The sequence below is a fragment of the Dama dama genome, chromosome 27, assembly GCF_033118175.1.
Source record: "Dama dama isolate Ldn47 chromosome 27, ASM3311817v1, whole genome shotgun sequence".
In the NCBI taxonomy this organism is placed as follows: Eukaryota; Metazoa; Chordata; class Mammalia; order Artiodactyla; family Cervidae; genus Dama; species Dama dama.
The window spans coordinates 50,662,202-50,682,307 of NC_083707.1; the positions used below are offsets into that span (position 1 = coordinate 50,662,202).

At 38.5% G+C, this 20,106-nt stretch overlaps 1 protein-coding gene across 2 annotated transcripts in view; it reads left to right on the top strand.

Moving 5' to 3' along the window:
• SMAD4 (SMAD family member 4) overlaps positions 1-20,106 on the top strand; it is a 53,020-nt gene that overhangs the window by 4,432 nt on the left and 28,482 nt on the right. For both annotated transcript variants that reach the window (XR_009690813.1, XM_061131080.1), the window contains exons 2-4: positions 15,448-15,826; positions 16,695-16,869; positions 17,296-17,325. Coding sequence is in view for 1 of the 2 variants with exons in the window: in XM_061131080.1 (XP_060987063.1) it covers positions 15,578-15,826; positions 16,695-16,869; positions 17,296-17,325 (454 nt within the window). In the remaining variant the exon portion in view is untranslated. The remainder of the gene's footprint in view (positions 1-15,447; positions 15,827-16,694; positions 16,870-17,295; positions 17,326-20,106) is intronic.

Here is a 20,106-nt window from a genome sequence, read left to right on the forward strand (position 1 = left end):
TGGAGTGGAGGAGGCATGGGAATCTATATCTATATCTATATATTTTTTAAAAGAACCTCTTGATTTTAAATCCTTTAGATGTGTTAGTATGCTTATCTTTATTGCTTCATTTGTTTTGATGCAGTTATTTTGCAGTCATTGATGCACTGGAGTAATTTACTTAAAATTCATCAAACCCCAGTCTGCGTGTTTAGAATGCAAATCTTCTTTATGATTTTTTTTTTTTTAAAAAGGACTTCTACTGAATATTTGTCTTTGTTATGAGTAAGGTATAATTTTTTTAATGTTAATGTAGATGAATGTGTGTAATTCAGATCTTTTACATTTTACAAAATGTATTTCTGAATGTAAGGTTATTTATCTGTGGTGTTCACTAGTGAATTCTGGAGCATTTCACATCAGTAGGTGGCCAGTCATTGTAATAATTGAATCATCTGATGAGAGGACAACTGAAAGTAGTGCTTAATGTGGTGAGATAAACAGGAATTACTGTTTAAAGTAACACTAGGTGCATCTGGGTCATACAGGTCTACCAAAACTAGCTGAAGGAAGAATTTTATGTGTACAGATGTTGAAATTAGGCAGCTGGCTAATAATAAGAAAAATGGCACAATTTCTATGTAATTAGTCTTTTTAATAGTTTCATGTATCCGTGACATTGCAGTTTGTTCCACTGTCTTTCTGGTAATTTGTAAAGTGAAGCATGTAGACTAGTACAGGCTACATCAGTGCTTTGTGAAATTGATAGCACCTCAGACTCTGGGTGCTTTTAAAGTTAGGGCCCCACTCAGTATAGATTTAGTAGGGCTGGTGTGACCTGCGGGGGAGTTCTAGTATAGCCCCTGTTTGAAAGAATAAGCTTGATGACTTGATAGTCTTCTTCAATTATGAGGTTTTATGAAATGTATTTTTCAGTTTCCAGTTGTTAAAATCCACCCTACTTTACAATCTTTTTTTTTTTTTACAATCTTTTAAAACAGTGTTTTCCAAAGTGTGGTTGACAGACTCCCGGGGATCCTCATGTTCCTTCTAGGGGTTCCTGAAACCAAAATCATTCTTTTAATGAAAGACGTTAGTGCACTGTTGCTGTGCTGGCATTTGCACTGATGAGGGGGCAGTGGGGATCAAACTGCTGGCATCTTAGTTTGAATCAAGGCAGTGGTACCAAACGCACATTAAGTGTTTGGGGAAGAAGCCGATTTCACTTAGAAATGTCCTTGGTGAGATGTTCTCCTTCTCAAAATCTCTACCCTGGAGTGTATGTCCAGTGAGATGTTCTCCTTCTCAAAATCTCTACCCTGGAGTGCATGTCTTTTCAGTGTGATTAAATAAATGTGTGGAGACTTCCCTGGTGGTCTAGCGGTTAAAAATCTGCCTTGTAGTGCAGGGGACACAGGTTCGATTCCCTGGACAGGAAACTAAGATCCGATGTGCTGTGTGCTGCGCGCAGAGCAAGTAAGGCCCACCTGCTGCCGCGGCTGGGCCCACGTGCCACAGCGAGTCTGTTCACCGCAGCAGACCCTGCATGCCACAACCGAGACCCAACACAGCCAGATAAATGTTAGATAAGTTAATAAATAAATTGGGCTTCCCTGGTGGGTCAGTGGTGAAGAATCCGCCTTCCAATGCAGGAGACTATAGAGTTCGATCCCTGGGAGGAAGTGGCAACTCACTCCAGTATTCCTGTCAGAGAAATCCCACGGACAGAGGAGCCTGGTGGGGCTACAGTCCATGGGGTTGCAAACAGTTGGACATAACTTAGCCACTAAACAACAGCAATAAATAAATATTAAAAAAATCGAGTTGTACATAACGTTCTTCTGCACATCGACGTACAAAGTTCATCTCGAGGAAAAGCACTCGCTGCTTTTTAAATGGAACACTACTTTTATTTTTACTTAAAAGAATAATAAACTGTCATTACTTAGACTTGGATATTTGGCAGACATTTTCCTTGAAAGTGAGTGAAATGAGCCTGCCATTCAAGGATAATAACTGGTTGCTACCAGTGATAAGAATCTAGTCTTTCAAGTGAAAATTAGATTTCTGGAAAACATGTACCTGTCACCATGGGCTTGCCAGCTTCCTGTACTTAAAAGATTTTTCTGATGAGATTGGTGATGATATTTAGGAATGTGATTTTTAAAAAATGTATTCTATAAGAAATGTGTCAACCCTGGGAAGGTCTATATAACTCATTGAACCAGTATTTTTCTAGATGACCAGTGCATGATGTTACAAATCACGTGTGGGTAGGAGAGCCATTGAGAGTGTAATATGGACCAGTGGATTTTTATGAGCCAAGAAGTTCATTGATATAGTTTCAGATTCCACATTGCAACTAACTTTCAGGAATTGCCATTTGTTGCATTTTGCATTGAATAAAAGATGAACAGCCATCATTGTATAGAAGGGCTGTTAAAATATTCCTGCCTTTTCCAATTACTTATCTGTGTGAGGTGCATTTTCTTCATAAACATTAACCATAACAATAGATTGAATGCAGCAGCACTTATGAGAATCCAGCTGTCTTCTCTTAAGCTAGACATTAAAGAAATTTGCAAAACCAAAAATGATGTCATTCTGAATATTGACTTTTTTGTTTTAGAAAATACTTATTTTTCATAAAATTTATATTAATGTGTAATGGATTTATTAAGTTATTTGGATAGAGTAAACATTTTTAATTTGTGATATGGTAAATATTAATAGATGTAACTCATGTAAACAAAGGTTGTTTGGAATTCTCAATAATTAAGCATGTAAGTAAGTGGACTGGAGACCAGTTTGGCAGCTGCTATTTTAAAATAACTCATTATCTGTGTTACTGACAAAATTATTGGTTATTATTGTTGATATATGTGGTTTGTATTATATTACTCTTATTTCTGAGAATGTTATTAACTCGGTTTTAAAGAAAATTGAAACATAGAGTTGATTTACAATGTCGTGTTAGTTTGAAGTGTACAGCGCAGGGATTCATATATATATGTTTTTTCAGGTCTTTTTCCCTTATAAATTATCATAAAATATTGAGTATAGTTCTCTGTGCTATACAGTAGGTCCTCAATTAACTCAATTTTTGTTCAGTTAATTTGGGAAATATGTTGCAGTCAAGTGAAAAGGGAATTCATTGGTTTGGCCTGGAATCAGAGCTGGGTCAGAGTGCTGGATCTGGGGTCACAAGGAGCCAGTGTCATCAGGATTCTGTCTTCTGGCAGTGCTTCCCTTTCTGTTAGTTTAAGTCTCAGGCAGGGTCCCAGGTGGTGCTGGTGGTAAGGAATCCACCAGCCAATGCAGGAGATGTAAGAAACGTGGGTTTGATCCCTGGATCGAGAAGATCCCCTGGAGTAGGAAATGGAAACCCGTTCCAGTATTCTTGCCTGGAGAATCCCAAGGACAGAGGAGCCTGGTGGGCTACAGTCCGCGTGGTTGCAGAGTCAGACAGGACTGCAGTGACTTAACAGGCAGACAGGCTCCAGACTGACTGCTCCCAGCTTCATGTTCAGGTCCAGCAAAGAAAGGCCCTTTTTTCTTTTTTCTGTCTGTAGTTCCAGCAGAAGTCCGAAAGCTGTCGTTAGTCTGACTTGGGTCCTTTCCCGTTTTTGAAACCGCTGATATGCCATGGAGGTGACTGGTTAGGCAGAGTTTCAACCTACCTGCCCGCGTGTGTTCTCCTTGGGAAATCAGAGTCCTGAGTACTGTTACAGAAAGGAAAATGTATGCTGGCAGACAAAAAACATGTCAACTAGAGGACTTTGTTGATTCTTCTTTTAGCAACCCTAATATATTCATTCAGAAAAATTAATTTTACAATAAGATTATTCATTAATTATTAAATTATGTATGAAATTGATACACCAGTATGACATTTAAATCTAAGCCCAGAGGGTGAACAGCAAACATTTTTAAATTTGTCCCTTGTAGTTCATCTTAAAAGTTATCACAAAAAATGTCTTTTTGTTTCTTTGTATTATTCTTATCTTAAATCTTTATAATCATTGAAAAGTGTTAGTCACTCAGTTGTGTCCAATTCTTTGTGACCCATGGACTGTGGCATGCCAGGTTCCTCTGTCCATGGGATTTTCCAGGCAAGAATACTGCAGTGGGTTGCCATGCCCTTTTCCAGGGGATCTTCCTGATGCAGGGATCGAACCTAGGTCTCCTGCATTGCAGGCAGATTCTTTACCTTCTGAGCCACTTAATACTGTGCATATAATTCCTTGTACTTTTGGAGGTTTTCCTCCAGCTGCCCTCATTTTGATGAAGCTCAGTCTAGGCTGTAACTTGTGCTTCAGGTAACTTGTGTCTTCGGGTAATTGAATTAAGCTTGCACCCTCTCCCACCCCACCCCTGGTGCACGCCTATGCTTGAAAGTGAAAGTGACACCATGGAATATTACTCAGCCATTAAAAAGAATTCATTTGAACCAGTCCTAATGAGATGGATGAAGCTGGAGCCCCTTATACAGAGTGAAGTAAGCCAGAAAGATAAAGAACATTACAGCATACTAACACATGTATATGGAATTTAGAAAGATGGTAACGATAACCCTATATGCAAAACAGAAAAAGAGACACAGATGTACAGAACAGACTTTTGAACTCTGTGGGAGAATGTGAGGGTGGGATATTTCAAAAGAACAGCATGTATACTGTCTATGGTGAAACAGATCACCAGCCCAGGTGGGATGCATGAGACAAGTGCTCCGGCCTGGTGCACTGGGAGGACCCGGGGGAATTGGGTGGAGAGGGAGGTGGGAGCGGGGATCGGGATGGGGAATACGTGTAAATCCATGGCTGATTCATATCAATGTATGACAAAACCCACTGAAATGTTGTGAAGTGATTGGCCTCCAACTAATAAAAAAAAAAAAAGAAAGTGAAGTCGCTCAGTCGTGTCCGACTCTTTGCGACCCCATGGCCTGTAGCGTACAATGCTCCTCCGTCCATGGGATTTTCCAGGTAAGAGCACTGGAGTGGGTTGCCGTTTCTTAGAATTCTTTCTAATGATACTTCACCAGGCCAGGCTGTTTTTTTTCCTTGTTAAACTTAAGCAGTTTCTCAAATATTCCCATACTTAATCCTTGACTAAGGTATGTATAATTTCTAGAAAATATGCCTCTGTGTTTGTTTTACAAATGTAATCATCCAAAAGTAAACAGACATCTGAGAAATTAAAAAATAGCAGCATTCATTAACTAAAGTTCATGAATCTCCATGAGAGCCTCTCCGGGCAGCACTCAGCCTGTTTAATTTTACTGAGTATTTTAATTATTGTGGCTTTATACTACATGGAGTTGCTTTTAGATCTGTGGTCAACTTCAGGTGGTACCTTATGTTTAATAGCAAGGCTAGGGACAAAACACAACATAGGTAGATATAAGAACAAACCTCTGTCCCATTTGCTGACTTCCTGCTTCCCATTAATTACCCCATTGCAGTGGGATTGTTGTTCTGTTACAGTGACTTTATCTAATATCTCTGTGTTAGAGACTTTCACATTGGCTTGATATCTTTAAATGACCGTAAATACAGTGTATTTAAAGCTGAATTTGTTACTTAACCACTTTTAAATCTTTTATTCATTCTTCATCTTTCAGTAAACCTGTCTAGGAAATGGGCCATCTTTTGACTGTTTTTTCTTTTCACTCCTTGTACGCAGTTGACTAAAAAATTGTCATCTGTTCTGCCTAGAAGTGTCCTGTTGGTTTCCATTGCCCATGCCCCTAGTCTGGGCCCATTCATTCTCCTAATCACTGTCTCCTGACTGGTTTTCTTTTCCTCTTTGCAAAGCTATCTTCTTGCAGTCACTAAGGTTTTCTTTCTAATGCAGATCCAGTGCTGTTTCTCCTCCTCACACCCTTCCTACCATAAACCTGCTCCTGTCCCTCTGCTTTTTTCTGTGATTTTCCTTCAGCCTGGCAAATTCTTATTCACATGTGGTAGTACTACTTCATCAATATTCTCATGGCTCTTCTGGTGCCTAGTAATATTGTACTTCTCTCTGTCTCCCTCCCTGACCTTGAAATTAGCCTTGGTCCTGGGTTTCTCAGCTTTGGCACTATTGACATTTTGGGCATGGTAAATTTTTGTTATGGGGCGCTGTACTGTGCATTGCACAATGGTTAGCAGTAGCCCTGGTCTTGACCCACTAGATACCCTGTAGTACTCTGCCCTCCACCATTGCCACTGCCTCCCTCCCTCCCCCATTCCAGTTGTAGCAATCAAAAATGTCTCTAGACATTTCCAAATGTCCCTGGAAAGACAGAGTTGCTCTGGTTGAGAACCAGTGGCACGGCCATATGACTGCCTATCAAGTGTGAGCAGAAGCGATAGTCAGCCTTTAAAAGCCAGAGTATGAGTTGTCCTATCTTTCCCCCTGCTTATTTAACTTATATACAGAGTACATCATGAGAAACGCTGGGCTGGATGAAGCACAAGCTGGAATCAAGATTGTTGGGAGAAATATCAATAACCTCAGGTATGCAGGTCACTCCACCCTTATTTATGGCAGAAAGTGAAGAAGAACTTAAGAGCCTCTTGATGAAGAAGAAGAGTGAAAAAGTTAGCTTAAAGCTCAACATTCAGAAAACTAAGATCATGCCATCCGGTCCCATCACTTTATGGGAAATAGATGGGGAGACAGTGGAAACAGTGACTGATTTTATTTTTTGGGCTCCAAAAATCACTGCAGATGGTGACTGCAGCCATGAAATTAAAAGATGCTTACTCCTTGGAAGCAAAGTTAGGACCAACCTAGACAGCTTATTAAAAAGCAGAGACATTACTTTGCCAACAAAGGTCTGTCTAGTCAAGGCTATGGTTTTTCCAGTAGTTATGTATGGATGTGAGAGTTGTACTATAAAGAAAGCTGAGTGCCAAAGAATTGATGCTTTTGAACTGGGGTGTTGGAGAAGACTCTTGAGAGTCTCTTGGACTGCAAGGAGATCCAACCAGTCCATCCTAAAGGAAATCAGTCCTGAATGTTCATTGAAGGACTGATGCTGAAGCTGAAACTCCAATACTTTGGCCACCTGGTGTGAAGAACCGACTCATTTGAAAAGGTCCTGATGCTGGGAAAGATCGAAGGTGGGAGGAGAAGGGGACGACAGAGGATGAGATGGTTGGATGGCATCACCGACTCAATGGATATGAATTTGGGTAAACTCCGGAAGCTGGTGATGGACAGGGAGGCCTGGTGTGCTGCAGTCCATGGGGTTGCAAAGAGTCGGACGCGACTGAACTGAACTGATCTTTTCCCGTCATTTAAGGACATATGTAGAAATGGAGCTTTCTTAGCCTAATCTGTGAGAGATGACAATGAGCAGTGATGAACATTGCTATTCTGGGTGTATATTTGTGATTGATGTTTAGTTTATGCAGAAAATAAAGCTTTGTTTTAAGCTGCTGATTCTGGGGAGTTGGTTGTCACTGTGACATGGACTAGCCTCGCCTGACTGATATATCATGCTAAGACTTAGCTTACCTGTGGATTTTCCATGCTTTCCTGTTTCCAGATCACCTCTTTTAGGCATCTGTTACTTAGCGTAATGATGTGTTTGGATTGTCTTGGTCAGTGGTTCTCAGTGGAGTAAGTACTCAAACTCCCAACAATTTGGCCACCCGATGCAAAGAGCTGACTCATTTTCAAAGACCCTGATGTTGAGAAAGATTGAGGGCAGGAGGAGAAGGGGGAGACAGAGGATGACATGGTTGGATGGCATCACCGACTCAATGGACATGTGTTTGAGCAAACTCCGGGAGATGGTGAAGGATAGGGGAGCCTGGTGTGCTGCAGTCCATGCGGTCACAAAGAGCTGGACATGACTGCAAGACTGAACAACTGCTCTTTAAGAGATGGTTGTGGAAGTTAGTGGGAGGAACTTTGGTGCATGGGGAGTGAGCATGACATCCTGCATGCGGGAGACTGTTAGGAACATTTTGCTTTCCACAGTGCTTTCAAATGCCCAGAATATTCATGTAGAAGGAAAACATAATTAGCCTAGACCCTAGCTCCATCTTAATATATATTCAGTTTTGGGGAGTTAAGCTTCTCTGTTTTTGTTTATTTTTTATTGGAATATAGTTGATTGACACTGTCATGTTTCTGCTATCGAGCAAAGTGAATCAGTTATAGGTATATCCGCTCTCTTTTAGATTCTTTTCCCATATAGATCATTACAGAGTATTGAATAGAGTTCCCTGTGCTGAACAGTAGTGTATACATGTCAATCCTGTTAATTCAGTTTCTTAACTGAAGTTGTTTTATCTGGAACTTTATCAGCAGTTAACATTTTGGAAAACCCATGTCACTGACTACAATGCCATGTGTCAAAACAACACAGCTGTCTTGGAAGGTCTAAATTCACAGCTGTCATATTTATGGTGATTTACTGTATTCATCCTAGCATCTAACCTTTTTAGTATACTTTCTGATTTTGTTGATATTCTTGAGCATTTTTATTGAACTATATACTGCATTATATATTAATCTTTTCCCCCCTTTATATTAGGGTATTGTTTATTTAAAAAATTGAAAGTAGGTTAGAACTTTGTTTCAGGATAGCTAATGAGGTGATATAAATTGTTACAAAAATGGGATTTTCTCAGTAGAGAACCCTTTTCTGACTACCTGTTAACTTGTTTTTGTATCTGTAAGTGCTTTGCTCAGAGGGAATACAGTGTTTGTTGAAAATCGGCCAATTTATGGTCCCCAGGTTGCTTTGATATATACACTGTTGCATTTGATTACCATAGCCAGTCTGTAAACTTGGCAAGGCAGATACTGTTTCCATTTCACAGACTAGAGAATTGAGAGAGACGTTAACTTACCAGTCATGCTACTAGAACTTTGATTAAAATCTATGCATTTGTTTATACCACTTAAATGCTCTTGTCTACTGTCATTCCATATGACTCTTTAAAAAGTTGTAATTTAGAACTGTTTAATTTAGGAAAACACCTGTATACCCTTGCTGGTATTATTTTTTTTATACTAGGAGCTTTTACATTATGTTTCAGACACTTGTGGTCATAGGAATATTTCTACTAGTTTTCAGAGAAATGTGCAAATTAAAACATTTTCTGAGATACTGTTAGGGCCAAAAATAGCTTAAATTTTAGAGGTGGTTACATCTGATAGTGAGATTGTGATGAAATGGTTACACTCAGGTACTTTGTCGTTGTTTTTCAGTGTATCTGACTCTGCTACCCCATCGACTGCATCATGCCAGTTTGTTCACTTACCTGTTGTTCACTGTATCCCTGTTTTTGCTCAAATTCATGTCAGTGATGCTATCCAACCATCTCATCCTCTGTTGTTCCCTTCGCCTCCTACCCTCAATCTTCCCAGCATCAGGGTCTTTTCCAGTGAGTCTGTTCTTCACACCAGGTGGCCAGATTATTAGTGCTTCAGCTTTAACATCTGTCCTTCCAGTGAATACCCAGAGTTGATTTCCTTTAGAATTGACTGGTTTGATCTCCTTGCAGTCCAAGGGACTCTCAAGTGTTTTCTCCAGCACCACAGTTCAAAAACATCATCAATTCTTGGCGCTCAGCCTTTATGGTCCAGCTTTCACATCTGTACATGACTACTGGAAAAACCATAGTTTTGACTATACAGACCTTTGTTGGCAAAGTGATGTCTCTGCTTTTTAATCCTCTGTTTAGGTTTATCATAGCTTCCCTGCCGGCCCCCCCCCCCCCCCGCCCCCCCAGGCTCCAGGAAACAAGTATCTTTTAATTTCATGGCTGCAGTCACTGTCCACAGTGATTTCAGAGCCTGAGAAAATAAAATCTGTCACTGTTTCCACTTCCCCCCATTTATTTGCTATGAAGTGATGGGCCCATGCTATGATCTTAGTTTTTTGAGTGTTGAATTCTAAGCCAGCTTTTTACTCTCCTGTTTCACTCTCATCAAGGGACTGTTCAGTTCCTCTTCCCTTCCTACCATTAGAGTGGTATCATCTGCATATCTGAGGTTATTGATATTTCTCCCGGCAATCTGGATTCCAGCTTGTGCATCATCCAGCCTGGTATTTCACATGATGTACTCTGCATGTAAGTTAAATAAGCAGGGTGACATTGTACAACCTTGATGTACTCCTTTCCCAATTTTGAACTGGTCTGTTGTTCCATGTCCAGTTCTAATTGTAGCTTCTTGACCTCCATTCAGGTTTCTCTGGAGACAGGTAAAGTGGTGTGATATTCTCACCTCTTTAAGAATTTTCCCACAGTTTGTTGTGATCCCTATAGTCAAAGACTTTAGCATAGTCAATAAAGCAGAAGTAGATGTTTTTCTGGAATTCCCTTGCTCTTTCTATGATCTGACTGTTGTTAGCAGTTTAATCTCTGGTTCCTCTGTCTTTTCTAAATCCAGCTTGCACATCTGTAAGTTCTTGGTTCATGTACTGCTAAAGCCTAGCTTAAAGGATTTGGAGCATTACCTTCCTAGCATGTGAAATAAGTGCAATTGTATGATAGTTAGAATGTTCTTTGGGATTGGAACGAACACCGACCTGTTCCAGTCCTGTAGCCAAGGCTGAGTTTTCCAAATTTGCTGACATACTGAGTGCAGCATTTTAACAGCATCATCTTTTAGGATTTGAAATAGCTCAGCTGCAATTTCATCACCTGCACTAGCTTTATTTGTAGTAATGCTTCCTAGGGCCCACTTGACTTCACACTCCAGGATGTCTGATTCTAGATGATTGACCACACCGTCGTGGTTATCTGGGTCATTAAGATCTTTTTTGTATAGTTTTCTGTGTATTCTTGCTACCTCTTCTTAATCTCTTCTGCTTCTGTTAGGTCTTTGTTGTTTCTATCCTTTATTGTGCCCATCTTTGCATGAAATGTTCCCTTGGTATCTCCAATTTTCTTGAGATCTCTTGTCTTTCCCATTCTGTTGTTTCCCTCTATTTCTTTGCATTGTTCACTTAAGACTTTCTGATCTTTCCTTGCTATTCTCTGTAACTCTGCAATCAGTTGGGTATATCTTTCCTTTTGTCCTTTATGTTTCACCTCTCTTTTTTTCTCAACTGTTTGTAAAGCCTTCTCAGACAACCACTTTACCTTCTTTCATTTCTTTTTCTTTGGGATGGTTTTGGTCACCACCTCCTGTACAGTGTTACAAACCTCCATCCGTAGTTCTTCAGGCACTCTGTCTACCGATCTAATCCCTTGAATCTAATGGTCAGCCTCCACTGTAATCATAAGGGATTTGATTTATATCATACCTGAATGGCCTAGTGGTTTTCTCTACTTTCTTCAGTTTAAGTCTGAATTCTGCAATAAGGAGCTCATGATCTGAGCCATAGTCAGCTCCAGGTCTTGTTTTTTTCTGACTGTGTAGAGCTTCTCCATCTTTGGCTGCAAAGAATATAATCAGTCTGATTTCAATATTGACCTTCTGGTGATGTCCATGTGTAGAGTCTTCTCTTGTGGTGTTGGAAGAGGGTGTTTGCTATGACCAGTTTGTTTTCTTGGCAAAGCTCTGTTATCCGTTGCCCTGCTTCACTCTGTACTCCAAGGCCAAACTTGCCTGTTACTCTAGGTGTCTCTTGACTTCCTACTTTTGCATTCCAGTGATGAAAAGGACATCTTTTTTTGGTGTTAGTTCTGGAAGGTCTTGTAGGTCTTGATAGAACCTTTCAACTTCAGATTCTTTGGCATAAGTGGTTGAGGCATAGACTTGGATTACTGTGATGTTGAATGGTTTGCCTTGGAAATGAATCGAGATCATTCTGTCGTTTCTGAGATCGCACACAAGTACTGCATTTTGGACTCTTGTTGACTGTGAGGGCTATTCCATTTCTTCTAAGCGATTCTTGCCCACAGTAGTAGGTATGATGGTCATCTGAATTTAATTCATCCTTAATTACAAGGTGGAACAAGTCTTTTGGATATAATATCAGAATGAATTCAGTGACATGTGTGTTTTCATTCTTCCAAATTTGTTGCAAGGTAGTGATACTGAATTAAAAAAACTATAGTCCACTTGTAAGCATTTCCCTAGTATATGAAAGGAACAGAGCATTGTACTGGGAATTTCTAAGATGAGAAAGTACTGCCGTTTTCTAAACTTTGGCAACAGGGTGTGAAGCAAATACATAATCAAATAACTACAATATAATGTGTTGAGTTGTAATTGGGGTGTGGTTTTGAGAGTGGTGTCAAGTAATATAACAGGACGCACAGTAAACATACCAGGGAAGTAGTTCTCCAGGATTGCGATGAGAGGAGACAGTGTGTTAGGGGAAACTCTTGGAGGCATTGAGACATTTACACTGCACTTTGAAAGGTGGCTAGGAATTTACTGAGTAGATAAAATGAGACTGGATATATTAGGCAAAAGAAATAGCCTGGACATGAATCTTAAAACACAGGCAGAACTGCATTCCTTTAATAAGAAGAAGCACTTATATGTCCTATGGGCATATAATGATTAGTAAGACAAACATTACTCTCTGTCCTTGAGAGCTTTCAGTCTAGAAATTAAAATTGTTATGAGGTTGGGAGTTTTCAGACTGACGATTCTCTTGGGACAGATTTGAGTTGAAGGTGTGTTTGGTTTGGCTTTCACAGCAGTTTCTCTTTCTCCCTCTTCCTCCCTTTCCCTGTAAGTAAGTTGCCAATACTTATTTTGACATACAAACAGGCTTTGAAAATGTGGCAACTCAAATGTTAGTTCTGCTGGGAGTATCAGCTGCTCACTTTAGATGGAGGTGCACTTGCTTGCCTTAGGACTTTTCTTTACACCTGCCACATTTTATTCATTTATGTAATTTGCTTGACTCCTGGATGGGCGGTTTACTGCTGTTCCTGCCCTACTAAATTTTCTTGGACAAATTTTTAATAGGAGAAAATGCAGAGAAATGCATAATGTGTTGTAGGAAAATCTCTTTAAAACAATTAAGCATTTTGGTATTCAGAAAGTATCTGCTTTTTACTCAGCATTACGTGCTAGACACCTTTATATAGATTTTTCCACTTTGAGCTCTGTATATTCTCCTTTTAATCCAGGTTCAGAGAGAGAGAGTTTAAGTAACTTAATTTGTCCCACTGTTTAGTGTTAGACTTGGGATTCTAATCCATATCTCTTAACTCGAGAACCCACCAGGTAGGTTCTCTCTGGCTATCTGAAAAGCACACCTTCAGCATGTATTTTTTAAATGTGAGCAAGTGGCTCAGTATTCAAAGATACATGAAAAATGTGTTTCTCTCTGCCTGGGGCAGGTGTTTATATAAAATAGATAACAATAGAAGGGAGCACGTGTTAAATATCAAGTAATATAAATGTAAGGGAAGCCCAGAACTACATCAGTGTCTGATAGAATAGGAGTTGGTAGAAATGACTAGGGTAAAGAACCATGCATCTTTATGAGAGAATGTAGGGGAGGTCAGAGACAGGTAGGTCAGATATGATTTACCAGGCTTTCCAGAGCTGGGTAATTGAGTGGTGTTCAAGCTGTACATGGAGAAGGAAATGGCAGCCCACTCCAGTATTCTTGCCTGGAAAGTTGCACCGACAGAGGAACCTGGCGGGCTGCAGTCCAGGGGACGGCCACGACCGAGCTCATCAGCACGCTGTGCCAGTGAAGGTTGTCAGGAGAGGAGTCTGTCTTGGCAGACTGATGAGTTAGTTATTAATTTGGTAGTGGAGAATGAGTTTTTAAAATTCAAGTAAATAGCCAAAGAAAATAAAAGTAAAATAAGCGTAGGACGCAGCAATATCAGCAAATGCGTGCAGAACAACCTGGCATGAGAACAGCCTCCGCTCCCGCTTCATCGCATTTGTTCTTAGGCTGGTGGCCTTTTCTTACTCCACGTGAGATTTTGAGGTTAGATAAGTTAGTTTGTGTTATAGATGTTGAATGGATTTTTAATGAATATTCTTATATTTTAATTTCTTTTGAAAGGAATTTACCTTGTTGCTTTTATGGGTAAAATCTTCTGAGGAATTCAGTAGTGTCTCTTTTTTTAATAATAACTTTATTGGTTAATTCACATACTGTAAAAGTCTCCTGTTTAAGGTGTATGATTTGATGGTTTTCCGTATAGTGACAGAGTTATGCAGTGGTCACAAGTATCAATTTTAGAACATTTTCATTACCCCCGAAGGACTGGTGGCTCAGTGGTAAAGACTGCCTGCAGTGTAGGAGACACTGGAGATGTGGGTTCGATCCCTGGGCTGGGAAGATCTCCTGGAGAAGGACATGGTTACTCACTCCAGTATTCTTGCTGGAGAATTCCATGGACAGAGGAGCCTGGCACGCTATATAGTTCATGGAGTTGAAAAGAGTCAGACAGGGCTGAGCGACTGACGCAAAGGAAACTCCATACCTATTAGCAGTCACTCCTCACCCTCCCCCCCTAAACCTTTGGCAGCCACTAATCCACTTTTTTTTTTTGGTGCTTTGCCTGTTCTGAATGTTTCATATAAATGGGGTTATACAGCATGTGGCCTTCTGTGACTTGCTCTTAGCATGTTTTCCAGGTTCATCCATGTTGAAGCATGTACCAGTACGTCATTCTTTTTTATGACTAGATAATATTACATTGTATGTATTTATACATTCATCAGTTGATGGACATTTGCGTCGTTTTGGCTATTAGGAATGATACTGCTATGAACATTTATGTATATATTTTTGTGTGGACATAGGTTTTTGGTAATTTTGGATGGAATTGCTGAGGGTATGATGGCTGGATTATATGGTAACTTTGTGTTTAACATTTTGAGGAATTGTCAAGAGTCCTTTTCCAAGGTGGTTATACCATTTTGCAATCCCATGGGCAGTGTATGAGGGTTCCATTTTCTCACAAATGCTTTTTGTCTCTTTAGATTTATCCAACCTAGTGAATGTTAAGTGGTATCTGTTTGTAGTTTTGATTTGCAGTTCAGTAATGATTAACGATATTGAGTATCTTTCATGTGCTTGTTGGCCCTTCTTCTTTGGAGAAGTGAATATTAGAATCCTTTGTCCATTTAAAAATTATTCATCTTTTTATTGTTGTCAGTGGTCTCTTATAACAAAGATGGCTGTTGCTGATGGATAAACAGCATTTGGTACCAGGTGATGGTGAATTTTTCATGTGTATTAGTGGTAGACTTTTAGCTTTAGCTAGTTGTTAATCAAGAATATTTTAAAGTGCTGCTCTTCAGAAGTAATCCATTTTAAAAGTTCTGTTAAGATTTTACTTTAGGGTGACTAGTACAGTCAACAAGACTTGATTGAACATGCCTGTATAATAATAAGGCCTCACTTTAATATTTTGGGAATGTAAAAAACAGCAACATTTTAAGTCATTTAAAACTCTAAGCACCACATTTAATTTTGTGCATTGAGTCTTTGACTTAACTGAAGCAATTCCATCTTTTCCAAAGTAATTGAATCTGCTTTGTGAAATGTGTTCTGATATCTGTCTCTTTTTTTTTTTTTAGATTATCCTGAATACTACATGTCTAACAGTTTTCCTTGCAACGTTAACTGTTGCTTTTCGCTGCCTCCGAAAGATCAAAATTGCTCCAGAAATTGGAGACATATTTGATTTAAAAGAAATAACCTTAACAAATGGACAATATGTCTATTACGAATACACCAACAAGTAATGATGCCTGTCTGAGCATTGTACATAGTTTGATGTGCCATAGACAAGGTGGAGAGAGTGAAACATTTGCCAAAAGAGCAATTGAAAGTTTGGTAAAAAAGCTGAAGGAGAAAAAAGATGAATTGGATTCTTTAATAACAGCTATAACTACAAATGGAGCTCACCCTAGCAAGTGTGTTACCATACAGAGAACATTGGATGGAAGGCTTCAGGTTAGTCTTGTTCCAGAGTTTCTTCTGTACTCTGTAGTGGCAGGTTTTTACAAATTCTTGTTTCCTCTTAAGTTACTATAGAAATTTCATGCTTGCTCCATCTCTTTAGATACTGTAGTACATCCTATAGTACAGATATTATCAATACATGATCCTGTACTGATACACTATGGAAATAAATGGAAGGATGTATCTTCTTTACAATAGAGGTATAGCTTAGAAGTTTTTAAAAATGTTTTGACTAAAAAAAATGTTCAATATAGAAAATTTGGAAAATAAAAATTAGAAGAAAACCTACATCTTTAGCACTTTGGTATTCATCCTTGTAGTCTTTTTTTCTTTTTCGGTATTATATGTACAACTCAGTTTTTTTTTTTTATAATTTAGAAATCTGGTGTTGTATGTCTGGTACTTTTATGTGAAAAACAATCCAGAAGAATTCAACAATATTTTTAAAACTTATGGAGTTAACTTAAATTTACAAATCTTTACCTTTTACTTTCAGGGATCAGATTATTCATGTAGAATTACATAATCTCATGTGTTTAATATTTTTAAAGAAACATATAGAAAGCATATTGTTAGGTTTAAAATTTTTTATTTCTAGATCTTAGGTATTGTTTCTTCATTAAACGCATACTTTTTTGTGTATTTTTAAAACCTGAGCATAAGCCTTGAAATCATACTTAAGTTTACTACTTTGTGACCTTGTCCAGTTATTTTGAGCATTTAGTTTTCTCGTTTAAGAAATAGGAATTATAATACTAACTTTGTAGGATTGTAAGGATTAAATGAGAATATATCAAGTGCCTTGTATATTGTGTGATGCATAATTGATGCTCATTAAATGGTCATTTACTTTTCTTAGGTGGCTGGTCGGAAGGGATTTCCTCATGTGATCTATGCCCGTCTCTGGAGGTGGCCTGACCTTCACAAAAATGAACTAAAACATGTTAAATATTGTCAGTATGCATTTGACTTAAAATGTGATAGTGTCTGTGTGAATCCATATCACTATGAACGAGTTGTATCACCTGGAATTGGTAAGTAGACTTTACTTTAATGCCTAGAAGCATAAAGGGAAAAGATATCAATAGTGTTTTAAGTTTTCTAAGTTAAATTGTAAATTTGGAGATAGCCCAGGATTTCAACTAATGTTAAAAGTCAGACATTTTTAATGAAATATGTGTATTTAAATTTGAATTCTGAGCAAGCTTATATTTTGACTGCTAAAACTAAGTGTACGTACTTGGTATTTTGCCCGTTTAGAACACTGATCTTGAAAAATAAGATGAAAAGCACTTTTGCATTGTTAGATAGCATTTACACTACTATTCTTGAATTGAAATGGTTCATGGAAATTTTGAATCCCTGGCTTAAATTTACATTCTGTAATTTTAAATATGGTGGAAATTATTTTCATGATAATGATTAATGTTTTATTTTTTCTTCCCCTTTAAAAATTTAAGATCTCTCAGGATTAACACTGCAGAGTAATGGTAGGTAATCCCTTTCTTTGAACTCTCTTTCCTCTCATCCCCTTTATTTTTTATTGACCTAAAATTAATCTGTATGGGTGGGTGCTGGTAACGTTTACAAGAAAAGTACTTACTGCTTTGAAAATGTACATTTTGCAGGAGTGGGGCATGCATCAACATTTAAAACTGGATTAAAAAAACAAACAAGCTGGATTTAGTAGGCTGTTGACTCTTTGAATTTGAACTGCTATTTATGACTACAAGTAGTCTAAAAAATGTGATGGGGAATATAAAACATGCAAAGAAAGAGTAACTTTTGAATTGGTAAAAACTGGCTATTTTAGAAGTAAATCTCACAGAACCAGTTTCAGTGGGTGTAAATAACCTGTTTGGTAATTTAGAATCATGTATAACATAGTTTAAAAACACCCAAATTCTCATTTTTCTTCATTTCAGCCGAACTTATGATTGATAGTTTTGTGAATGACTTAAAACTGTATACTATATTATTTTTCATTCTTGTTATATTTTAAGTAAATAAAACAAGGCTACTTTAAAGTACATGGCAATCACAGATGTTCTAAGCCTATTTTTAAAAGAAAGTTTTGAGATAGGAAAATGAAACAAATAAGAGGGTGTTTTTTATTTTTTGTGTAGTATTTGAGAACAGAGATCTGTTAAAACTTTAGCTCTGTTTCTTGGAACGTGTTAATGAGCTAAAATTTCTGTAAGAACTAGTTACTTTGAACAGAAACTGATAAAAAGCCACCATCACCTTAGAAGACTTCCTTGGTGGCTCAGATGGTAAAGAATCTGCCTGGAATGCGGGAGACCTGGGTTTGAACCCTAGTCAGAAAGATCCCCTGGAGGAGGAAATGGCAAACCACTCCAGTACTCTTGCCTGGAAAATCACATGGAAGAGGAACCTGGTGGGCTACAGTCTGGGGTCCCAAAGAGTCAGACACGACTGAGCAGCTAAACCAATACACCTTAGAAAGGTGTGCTGTTGTTCTGAAGGGGAATTAGTGGTTCAGCAGCACTTTTGCTACAGAATCCTAGAAATGGGTCAGAGGTATCATCTGACCTTAAAATTGGGAAGAGCATGAAAGGCTACTTGTTTTTATTCTCCACTTTTCCATGTCAATAATAATAAAGGAAGACTGGTGCCTTTTGGTATTTGTTAAGGGTTAGTTGGTTTCTGAGAACAGTGGGTTGATAATGGAAGCTGTTGTGGTCTGAAAGGGTAGCTTTAAGATTAATTGGGTAAAGCCCAGCTTATTCATCACCCAGACACTGATATCATGTCACCTCTTTTTGAAAGTAAACACCCTTTAGATATTCACTATTCTCCATTTGCATTTTTGGAGAATGAAAGCTTTTAACTCAGTGGGTGTTAGGGTGATAACTGTATTAGAATCCCCCTAGGGAGCAGTTGTGATGTGATCTAATTCTGAAGACTCATTTCACTGCTTCCTGTCCTAAACAGTTGCTGTTATGAGTGCTTGTCCTTGATGGAATTGTGTGGGTTGATGACCCTTTTCAGTTGCTTTAGCCCTGTATTCAGCCTTATGGATCCCCCTAGTGGTGGCTGTCTATAAAAAAAAAAAAGGCTGGCCTCTGACTTCTTTCCTCAGAAAATGACAGGTGTTTCTCACAAGGTCCTTTTAAATTTGGACAAAGTGTATAAGGCCAGGTAGCTAAAAGTTAAGCAAATGGTATAATTCCTTCACTTTTGAGTTGGGATCTTGGTGGTAATTATTTCCAGCCTGTCTCGTCTCTTTTATGAAACTTCCCACGACCACATCCACTTGTGTATTGATTTTAACAAATATTTAATGAGCATGTATTGCCTGGTACTGTGTTAGGTTCCAGGGACGATAGGATAAATAAGGTATGTTTTTTCCACTCGAGGAAGCACAGAGTCTAATGGAGGAAAGAAAAGGTAAATAAGACAGTGGCGGTACCATCAGACAGCTGTGCCCTGCTTGCTAGTAGTGCTAAAGAGCAGAGACCTAGGATGAGCTCCGTGTCTTCAGCCCTTCTGTCTGCTATGAGTTCTTTACTCCTCTTAGAGCATTGTACAATATATATACGTGTGTGACTGCTCTAAAAATATGGTTAAATCATAATAGCTAACACTTGCTAGGTACTTATTCTGTGTCAAAATGATCTACAGATATTGTGTCATCATTGTTATAATACTCCTACATGGTAGGTGGCATTACCCACATTTTGTCAGATACAAAGAAACTGGTCCCTGGAGAGGTCGGGGAACTTGCCCAAGATTAAGGCAGCTGGGACGGGCTCACTATTGTTTAAATATCTACGTATCATAAAAGACTGTAAGCCTTGCGAAGGCAGTGGTCTTTCTTTTGTTCACTGATGTATCCCAAGTATTAGAACAGTACCTGGAACATAGGTGCTCAATAAATATTTTTTTCAATGAATTAGTTTGTTGAATGCTAGTCCATAAAGAGAAATACTTAGTGGTTTGGTGTCTGTTTCCTGGACTTTAAAAATATATACTATATGTTTTTTTAATTTTATTTTTTTGAATAGGCAATACATGGTCCATAAAATCAAAATACTATAAAAAAGTATACAGTGAAAAGAAGTGCTCCCACCCCTGTCCCCATTCCCCCCTACCTCAGGTAATCACTTTTATTAGTTTCTGGTGTTTCCTTCCAGGGTTTCTTTGCGCAAAAATACATGTGTTATTTCCCTCCTTTCTTACACAAAAAGCATATTGTGCACTGTTCTGGACCTTGCTTTTTTACTTAGAGTATATGATTTTTTGAAATG